Source organism: Lolium rigidum, chromosome 4 (assembly GCF_022539505.1).
Source record: "Lolium rigidum isolate FL_2022 chromosome 4, APGP_CSIRO_Lrig_0.1, whole genome shotgun sequence".
Classification (NCBI taxonomy): domain Eukaryota; kingdom Viridiplantae; phylum Streptophyta; class Magnoliopsida; order Poales; family Poaceae; genus Lolium; species Lolium rigidum.
The window spans coordinates 103,348,275-103,359,123 of record NC_061511.1 but is presented as its reverse complement, the minus strand read 5'-3'; the positions used below and the strand labels follow the sequence as shown (position 1 = coordinate 103,359,123).

At 40.3% G+C, this 10,849-nt stretch overlaps 1 protein-coding gene across 1 annotated transcript; it reads left to right on the top strand.

Annotated features, from left to right (window-relative positions):
* The first annotated feature begins 564 nt into the window (after window positions 1–564).
* LOC124650154 lies at window positions 565–9,952 on the top strand. The gene is made up of 12 exons (XM_047189708.1): window positions 565–955; window positions 1,021–1,122; window positions 4,252–4,332; window positions 4,572–4,681; window positions 4,768–4,903; window positions 4,974–5,072; window positions 6,443–6,548; window positions 6,800–7,119; window positions 7,199–7,381; window positions 7,478–7,675; window positions 7,931–8,245; window positions 9,656–9,952. The coding sequence occupies exons 1-12, from the start codon at window positions 602–604 to the stop codon at window positions 9,746–9,748; spliced, it is 2,097 nt and encodes a 698-aa protein (XP_047045664.1). The 5' UTR covers window positions 565–601; the 3' UTR covers window positions 9,749–9,952.
* The last annotated feature ends 897 nt before the right edge of the window (window positions 9,953–10,849 follow it).

Below are 10,849 nucleotides of genomic sequence, written 5' to 3'. Positions count from 1 at the left end.
ATTTCTACTCCAAGAGGAATTTCACGCAGATGTTGACTTAGAGGCCAACCGTGGTTCTACTTAATTTTTACATACATTATATTAGTATATGATCTCAAATTGATAAGAGTTTAGGCACTATATTCTAGTTTAGTAGTTAAACATTCATAATGGTTTTGAAAATTCAGCAATCAAATTTAATTTCCATATTCTTTTTTGGAAAGAATACATGAAACTAGACTAACTCGTATTATTTCTGTGAATAATAACATACTATGAAAAATGTTCCTTATTTGCACAATTTTTATATGAGACATCTAGAGGCATTTATGCACTACCTTAGTTCCTTAATATAAAATGTTTTGAGAATTCCAATTGAACTGCCAAAATGTTTATTATTAGAAACAAAATAATAAGTATGTACTAATCAAGAAAACAAAAAACCAGTTAAAGAGAGATACAACTCGTTTACTCTAGCAAGCATAGCATCCAGATGCGTATCAACTTATGAGACTTCGTTTTCGTTACACGTAGGCATCCGACCTTCCACCGACTTCATCATCCCCAACTCCCCAAGCCCGTTCCTCCTTAGCCCCACGCCACCGCCGCCTCCCCGCCGGCGATGGACCTGCCAACCCCGTCGCCGTCTCCGTCTCCGTCTCCGTCGGATTCGCCGCCGCCGGTCAACTGGGATTCTCTCGACGCTCTCGTTCTCGACTTTGTCAGATCCGACCGCCTCATCGCCCCATCCGCTTCCCCATCGCCGCCCTCATCCCCATCCTCCTCCACCACCACAGCCACCTCCTCCTCATCCCCATCCACATCGACCTCCTCTTCTTACTGCTCGCGCATCCTCATCCGCCTGGCCCGTCGCGCGCTCGAGGCTGGTGACGTCGACGCCGCCCTCGCGCTCCTCCGAGCTCACGCCCCTGCCGCGCTTCTCGATCACCGCCTCCTCTTCCACCTCCACAAGCAGGTACAACAACTATCTCTCTCTCTCTCTCTCTCAGAGGCAGGATTTTTGATTGTGTCCTTGTGCAGAGATTCGTTGAGCTGGTCAGGAGGGGTACGGAGGCAGACAGGGAAGCGGCGCTGGATTGCCTCCGCACAGCTCTCGCGCCTTGTGCCCTCGACGCCTACCCGGTAAGTGCTTCATCGACTCCCTTCTTCCGAGCTTAATCTTCCCGCTTTCCGTGTCAGCGGACCATGAATTGGATGGCAACTGATTGATTTTGTGTTGAGTGTGGATCACATCAATTGTGTGCTAACCTCGTTCGGAATGATTTTACTATGAAATTTGTAGCATTCGAAGCCTATATGTTTTTTTCCCTTAACTGATGTAGCACTTAGGATTAGAACTTCCTTCCTCGCGCTCCTCCGAGCTCACACATCATGTTTTCGTTTCCTTGAGAGGTTCAAGTCAACACCACTATTTTATCTCTCCTTTTCTCTATGTAACCAATACTCATTTTCCTCCAAATTCATACAAACCATTGAAGCATCTCTGTACGTTTCCAGATTGTGTGTTCCTCAATCCTCATTGCATAATAATGGGAATTGCCGGTTCTCAATTGGATGACCTGTAAACATGTCTGGTATACTTGACACTTCACTGTAATGTGAAAAACATGGATTCTGTTATCGAATCTACAGGTGAATGTGTGCGCTATTATTTTTCATGTTGCTTAGTTGCGTGAGTTGAATTTGTTTTGTGAGCGGAGTATATTAAGTTTTTGAGAGTCTCTTTAGGGAAACTTATGTGGACATAGCAGATTGTTATGATGCAAACTTGTTGGATGTAGTGATAAGACTGCTCTTCCTTTTCGTGCGAACTGTCAAGTTTATACGTTTTTGCATGCATTGTTGGAAATTTAACACGTCATTCTTTCGGGTATAAAACTTTGAGTAGAGCTACCTCTTTTTGAGTGTCACACATTGCTATCTGGAAGTAGAGTTCTTCATCAAATGTAAAATAATATTGAAGGGGATCCAATATAGTACAATGATCTGATACCATATTTAATTTTGCAATGTTTTCATTAATAAAGTGGGCGAATGGGCTGGTTGTGCTGTGGACATAGTTTGGAGACTGTTTATCCAACATAATCTGATACAAAGCACTATTGCGGTATTTTGTGCATAATTATTTTGTATGGAGACGCATTGCTACGAGCTCAGTAACTACTAGCTTGGAACTTTGCAGTTTGAAAGGATGAAAGGAAGGTAGATGAAAGGATATCGAATAATATTTTTGTGTGTGCAATTAAGGTTGCCTTCTCGTTTACTCAACAACTAAATTATACCACTCCTCGTATCATTGTGGTAGACCGGGTGACCAGCTGCTACATTTATGGTGCCCAATATCTTGTTGTCGCGGCTGAAACTTAGGACGTAGCTTGTTACTGTTACAGACTAACAAGGGTTAATCCCTGCTGAAAATACTCCTGAAAATAATTTGTAAAATACCACCTGAGTTATCCAGCTTTGGTTCATATAGCACTCAATTAGTTTTTTCCCTACTGTGTTCTCCATCAGGCTCCTCGCCTCCACCACTGTTAACCAATCTTTGGTTAAACCTGTTTTGTCCTCCAATCTAATCATAAAATAAGACACGTCTCCTACCTCTGATCCATAAGTGTGGGTCTCACCATTATTCTCTTCCCTCATTTGGCCACAGGACCACTAGCAGCATATATGCATGACTACCTGCTCAGAATGTAGCTGTATCCCGATGTTGCCGCATGAATGACGATTTTAGTTGCTTTACCCTCCTGCGCAGCCGAGCGACTAATGAAAATGAACAGGGGATTGGTTTTTTTATTCCTCGGTTCAATCTGTTAACCAAAGATCTGATATGAGCTGTTGGTGATATTTTGATGACCTGAATTGGCAAAATAGGACGGATCGCTAGATGGACAATAACGGTGTAACTATTCAGTGGCATATTCTAAAAGTGCAAACTCGCCTTTTGGAGGTTTACAAGAAATAGTAGAATTTAAGGAGTGTTACAAGAGCAACTTTTCCTAAATGTAATACCTCAAATTCTCTTAATGGAGTAAATGGATATGCCACAAAATGTGTTTGTTCTCCTGCAGGGTAACTCCGTGATAGATTTGTTTACTTTTTTTCACTGTTTATTTTCAAAGAATATACGTTCTAGCTATCTGATTTTCATGAGGTTTAATTAAATCTGAGGCTAACTAGAGAGGTTATAGCCGTTAGCGTGACATGTTTAGAATAAAATTTAAATGGTAAAGGCTAACTCTAGAGGTTAGCTGGTGGTGTCAGTTTTCACGAGGAAATGATAATATCGGTGTTCCATAGGAGTGGCCTTCCGTGTGATAAACAGAGCTTAGCTGTTGAAAGATCCATCTAGCCTTCTTTCATTTGAAACAGCTACTTTACTGATAATAAGTTTGATTTAATTTATTGCAGTAAGATGCCACAGTAAAATCCTTTTATTACTTCCACTAAGTTCTTGTGTACGATTATATTTCCTTCTGCCTACCAAGCAGTAACACACTTTTAAAAGAAAAATGAATAATCAGAGGCTTCTGCGCTAGACCATTCCTATATGAGAATGTTTCATTGTTTATCACGTATCATAGGTGCCAGTTTCTTTCCTTTTCCAGCCCAGGGATTGCAAATTTAATGCTGTTAGACATGCATACATTGAACATAAATACGAAAACAAGATATCCTGCTTCCTTTCAGATGGCCGTGTTATGAACTAAGGGTAAAACATCCACCGCATTGGGTTTGTATGATGATGACTTGAAGTACAATGGTGCTGTGTGTGTGTGCGCGCGGCCGTGTGTGTGAGGCTCTGAGAAGCTGATCTAATTGAGAAAATTATAACTGAGGGACGAGTAAACTCTGATAAATAACATATCTCATTACAGACTAATTGAAAAGCATTTTGGAGCTCCGGCATCTCATTTTTGCTGTTACTCCTGCCAGGCCTAATTATTGTTGATTCCGATTTCCACCACCGCGTTGAGGAGGCTGTTGCATCCAAACATGCATATCCTATCATTAATGCTAACAAACCTGTTATACAAATTTAGTACTCCCTCCGTTCCATAATTTTTGTCGTGGTCTTAGTTCAAATTTGAATTACAATCACGGCAAGAACTATAGAACAAAGGAAGTGCTTTATATTTTTCAGTTCCTACATATCCATACAGAAATTTAGTCACCTGTATCTTATTTTTTCATTAAATTTTATTTGTGTTCGCATAATCAATATTGGTGTTTTGGTATGTTCTAAAGGAAGCTTACGAGGAATTCAAGCATATACTGCTGGTTTTGATATATGACAAAGATGATCAATCTTCCCCGGTCACCAACGAGGTATGCATGATCCTGCTGTCCTTATTCACTTTTCAAAAATGATTACAGGTAGCTTATATGTCCTCATCATTCTGCTTGAGCATATCCTATTCTGTGAGTAGTCATTTGTTGTCTCTTGGAACTTCTATTTTCTGATGGCAGTCTGCTATTTTACATATTCAGCTTTATTGCACTACTGTTATGCTGTAATTGTTTGATATATGACCTACTTCTTCCTTTTGAAATGGTTTGCTTGGCAGTGGTCTATAAAGAGGAGATTTGAACTTGCTGGATTGCTGTCATCCATATTAAGAGCTCAGCTACAGGCTTATGATCCTATTCTGTCAATGACCTTACGGTACTTAATAAGGTATATAATTGTTACATCATCATCTCTATTAACCTTGGTTGCTAGGCTACTTTCTCACCATTCTGACGATCTCAAATTTTGAAAAGCATTCACAAAGTATTTTGCTCGCGGCAAGGAATTTCATCACCTATATCTGATCTGACTGAGCGTCTACTCTTTGAGGACCGTGATCTACCTGCAGTTCCTCAGGAATGTTCAGTAGAAGCACCGCCATTTGACGAGGCAAGCATTTCTCAGTAATTAATTAATATACTATGATCCATATTCCAGCTTTTTAATAATCGGCTATCAGGTTGATGTTCAAGCCCTAGCACATGCAGTTGAGTTGACAAGGCAAGGCGCTGTTGACAGCTTAAAGTTTGCAAAAGGAGATCTATATCAAGCATTTCAGGTTTTAATACAAAACCTTATTGAGTATGAACTATTTATCTATTTCATGGATCATTGCATCCGTGTTGCAAATCTCTTTCATCATTTCATATACTCCCTCCGATCTGAAAAAAAAGTCAGACGGATCTTTTTGCGAAAAGAACCCTGTAGTTATATTTTCCTCAACCCGCACTCCTTTGCATTAATAACGTCTGGCCGCATTAATTCAATGGCACGCATCAATGCGGGGAGGGAGACCGGTCCAATACAACTATGCATGCATGGTCTGACAGACCAGCTTCCAAAACGCAACACTCTGTTCCAAGACAAGCCATAAATGCTGAGTGTTAAAGGGTTTTAACTGCAAAACGTAGTTACACTAACAGCCGGACACTTTTTCCGGATCGGAGGGAGTATATATTTCTACAAATTTTGTGGACATATTATGAGTACAAATCATGGTGAAATTTGCAATTGTTGACCAGCGAAATTTAAGGGCACCTTAAATTTTGGGATGGAGGGAGTGCCTTAGAAAGAGCAAAGTTGCTTCTAATCTTTTATGTGCGTAGAAGTTGCACTCTTTAGTAAGCATGGTTGTTACTCTTTCAAATGGGATGTTAAGCACAGCGCTATTATCAATGTTGGGGAATAACAATTGTGGATCAAGTACATCTTACACCTTTGAACAATCGTTGAAGTCGAAACTCCAAACGATACCTACATAGTATTGTCTGCTATCCCTCCGATAGTTATGAAAGCTGTTACTTCTCCCACATAAGCTTGTTCCAGTAGTGTGCACAAGTAGTGTGAACTACAGCTGAGGTGAGGCCACGGGCAGAATGAAGCATGTGCACGAGCAGCGTCAGGAATCCATTCTTTGTCGCCCGTCTCCTTTGCCATCTGGTCATGTGGATACCCTGTCAGAGTCAGATTTGCTGAGAGACCAGCAACAGAACATCAGAACCGATTTATGCAGCTGTGCCTTCGATTGAGATGCACTGCTGCCGCCTTTTTGTTCCAGAAATCACTGCGTTACTTCCCACACAGCACTGTTCTATGGTGCGACAGTCCATGTTTGTTCCATCATTTCGTTGAGCATTTCTCGGGTGGGTAGCAGTTGTATGCGTGCTGTAGGCAAGGAGCAGTAGCTAGCATGGCTGATTTCATTAGAAAGCAATTGCATGATTGGGTGAAAAGTTTAGAGAGTAAAGATGTGGTTTTGATATGCAAGGAGAAAGGTGAAGCTACTGATGTGTGCTTATTGATTTATTATTTAATATACATCATGGCATGGCTAGTTTTTGGTTTGTATTTATTTCAGCAATAGTTCCTTGTATCTTCCTCAATGCCCTGCATCTGCAATGTAAAATTTACTTTCCGTGAAATGGCCAGAATGAACTATGCCGAATGAAGATGGACCTGTCGCTTCTGGATAAACTTGTACATGAGTACTGTGTATACAGGGGAATAGTTGAAGGCTGTTCTCATGCCCTTCCTGGTATATGACTGAACCTGTACTTGAGCCTACTTTACAATTTTAATACTCCCTCAGTCTGGAATTAACTGACACACTAAAACGTGTCTAGATACATGTGAATCTAGACAAATGTGGCTGAGTTAATTCCGAACAGAGGGAGTTGCTTCAAATATGTTCTTTCCTGTAGTGGTCTACTGCTTGCTAGCTCTTGGAACTATCATTTTGGTCCTATGCAGCACTAAAGCAGACCATTTTGTTTTGGTATTCTGTAGGAACTTCTGACTTGAAATGTAGTCAAAACACTGATGTTAGTTCCATAAATAAACAAAGAACCGATAGTGAAACACATCTTGAATGTGAGATGGCTGACAATCAGGATGGCGGCTGTAGCACCAGTGATATTACCTATCATGATTCCTGGTCCAAGAGAATACGAAAGGATAGAAGTAGTACATCAGGGCAGGGAAGACGAAAGAGATGGAGAGGTCGATCCGATGATCTGAATTATGCCTGTGAGACGCCAGCAGATGGAGATCGTGAAATCTTGTCTCCTTCCTTTGACATGGACGAAGATGTTCTGATACAGAAACAGGTAAGCTTTATTTTCAATTCATCATTCTTGCAAGATCCTAGACCATTTTTTTTTATGGATGACGATTTCCTTGTTTTAGGACCTGGTGGCAGATTCTGGTTTTTCTGATACTAGGGATATGCAAGATCAGAAGTATGAGGTTATTTTGGAGATGAGGGACCTCACAAGAAAAGGAATGGCTTCTAAAGTTGTGGATGAAATAAACGACATAGATCCTGGTTTTTTCACCCAAAATCCCGTTCTTCTGTTTCAGCTAAAACAGGTGAAGCCCTTCAATGGGATCGTATTAGTCTGTAGGACTTCTAGTTCTAGGTAGGAAGGGGTACCTTACACATCTTTGAATTTTTTACTGTTTCAGGTTGAGTTTCTTAAGCTAGTAGCTGGTGGTGATCATGTAGCTGCTCTCAAGGTTGCATCCTCTCATCTGGGACCTATTGCTGCCAGTAACCAAGCTTTACTGAAGCCTTTGAAGGAAACTTTGGTAACACTCATACAACCCAGTGAAAATGTACTCACAAAGGCAGTATCCTTGCCTGTTCTTGCAAGTTCTCTACAGGTATGTTTCTATGTTTATATATGTTGTAAGTTGATTCAAAGTCCCACCCATCTGGTAGTTTCTCCGCGATTGGGTATTCACTGTATTAGATTTTGGTTTTGTGCCTTATCTTCTCACAAACATGATGAAACACACATCATGCCTTGTGTGGTTGGTTATCAGCAAGAGTACAAGTCAAACTATGCTTTAGGTTGAAGTTTCTGTAGTCGAAGTGAAGGAATCGGGAGCCGTATCATGACATCTTTCCTTCTGTAGCTTGCTATAAGCAGGAGGCTTGGTATTGAGGAACCTCAGTTGATGAAGATAATCAGGACAACACTTCATACACACACTGAATGGTTTAAACTTCAGATGTGCAAAGACCATTTTGATCATTTTTTGAAAATTGATTCTCTAAAAGAGATTGATCCATCTGTGAGTCACAGTATGTCCAAAGCTCCAACAGATGAATGTGGAAATGGTTCTTCTCAAATCACAACATGCTCAAGTGGCAAGGTTCCAGATGAAGGTAGTAGCCCTCAAGTGCTGTCAGAAGTTGCCTGTGATGAAAGTGCTATAATCAAAGTTATGGTAAGTGGTATATATCTTAAGAAAATTCCTTATTTACCGCTGATTAGCTCCTTTCATGATATATGCGATGGAATTACTCGTTATCATTCATGTGCCATCACTTATTGGAACTATGCCTTCCATGACACCATTGACTGTTAGTCGAGGATTATCTTTGGTGTGAGGAGACCCATTTACCTTCTTTACAGAGGGAATTTATTGCTTTTCTGTGAGAAAATATGTAAATTATATTTCCATTAGGCTAAGAACCAGTATATATACATGTACATGTGTGGAGGATGTAGGAAACTGCTTATATAATAGAAAAAATAGCACAACAGTAATGGAAAGTATAAACTACTCCCCCTCCCCCTCAAACTACATGGTATGTCAACAACACTGAGTTTGGAGAGGTAGAAGTTGTGTTGTGCTCTAATCTGGGCCTTTGCGTTGTTCCCTTCTTTCCTTTTCGCTGCATTCGCAGTTCATGAGTTCTGGATGCTCGAGATGCAGCATCTTATGTGGCTGCACCGCCTTCTCCTGGTGTGCTGTCTTCTCCTGATGGGCCGCCTACTTGTAGTGAGGGATCTTCTCCTTTTATACCATTCTTAATGGAACCATTTTTTTCACATTCCTAACTGAATTAACTTCAGCAAAATGGCTTTTCCCCAGTGGAAGACTCCAATTCTCAATCTAAACACTAGTTCCCACAATTTGATATTTGAAAAGTTAGTTAATGCAATAACAGCACCAAGCTGAAAACTTAAATTTATTGATTCCAATAAACATGCAGAAATTAACAATAGGTGATTACAGGAATTAAGACATGGCGAAAGTGGCTGTAATAGCAAGGCGACTATAATGAGTTGATCTAAGTTGGATATTAGAAAAACTTTGTTAGGGAGAACTTCCAACCTTGCTCTATATTACACATTTTTCCAGTTATGAAATTCCTGCCGGTAAATTGAAAACTATGGAACTCAATGAATTGCAGCTTACGGCTTCACATTGGCATCCTTTCCAAGTACTTCTTGGGTTCTATAGTTTTAAATTTGCATAATCTTCAATATGCAGCTTTGACCACTACTTTTTGAATGAAGATGAGTGAACGACCACAGGGAGATACTGTGAAGCATTTGCAGCTAACTGGCTCAAAGTGTCATCAAATTAGGAACTGAGGCAATACACGTTTGTGGTTCATATTTTCTACACCTTATCCAAACAAATGAAGTTCATACAGATTGCTTTTGTTTAAAAATGAATAGATAGAGTGGGGTAATGTTGAATTCTCTAGTTTATTTATCGGTACCACAATGATATGCTTATGCATGTTGATCTGCAGCAACTGGCAAGCGAACTCTATCAGTACTCCATCTTCGAACCTACATATGATCCATGAGTTAACTGCTTAGTTCCATCTCCCGTTTGCAGGAATTCCTTGCTTTGCCAAGGGCGGATGCCATCCAACTGCTCATGCAGTACAGTGGAGATGCAGAGACAGTCATCCAGCAAATCTTTTCGTAGTGCTGTATGTACAGACCACACATGTTCTATTCGTTTTCGAAAGTAAAATATTTCTTCATACTTGTCCTCCATTAGCTGTATTTGAACTAGGTTCCCCCTTTCAATCGTGTGTGTCCATGTAACACTGCAACATTGAAGAAAAACATACGAGGCACCAAAGAATAAAGAAGCAGGCGCATGTAATGAAAATCTTTAAACTTGTGATGGATGGTTTGATCTCAGTTTGGATTTTGGTGTATTAGAGCAAGCACAATAACGTAGTCGACCACCGGCTGTATGTCCATGCCAAGTCAGTTAAGAGCCCGCAACGATGCAATAAGCAGGCTATTAGTATACCTTTGTTGAGTAGTCAAATATTTTAATGCATATAAAATCACGCCTACATGCAAGACTCACAAAGCTTGCACTTAATGCATGCAGCCAGCTATAGCGCTCACACAAGGCTGTAAGCGGGCTCTAATTTTTTGGTACCTGTGCTACAGCCCGGCGATAGATGGAGCGCCGGCTCCCTTCTCTCTCATATCTTCTCTCTCCTCCAGCTAGGAATTTAATGACGTGGATTTGCTTATAGCCAGCTGACTGTGCTCTATTATACTTGCTCTTATGTGATTACGGAAACCCAGGGAGTAGGTTTTTCCCCCTGCCTGCTTGTTTTGCAGTACCATGTAAATGTGCAATATATATACAGTATTAAAGACTGTCCAGGTGTTGTCTCCCCAATGGACCAGCAGTAGTCATGCGTTATTTACTTTCCATGCTTCCCTTCCTTCTGATTTAGTCTAAATTTTAGAAAAAATGTGATAAATTAGTATTGCATTTATTAGTACTACTTAGATATGTGAACAACTAATTTAAGCTACTAGTATATTGAAAATAACAACAAGAGAGCAAAACCACTTCGCTTTTAGTGTTGTTGTTGATTAAAAAGCTAAAATATAGAGTATTTTAGAAGAAATTTTGAAGCTAGAATGTAGACTGTTTCAGAACGGAGGGAGTATATGCACGACAGAGAATTATCAGTTGCGACAATTTAGTAATCTGGATTTGCTTTTCCTTGGGCGTTGGAACAATGCAAGATTGACGACTTGTTCTCGACGCATG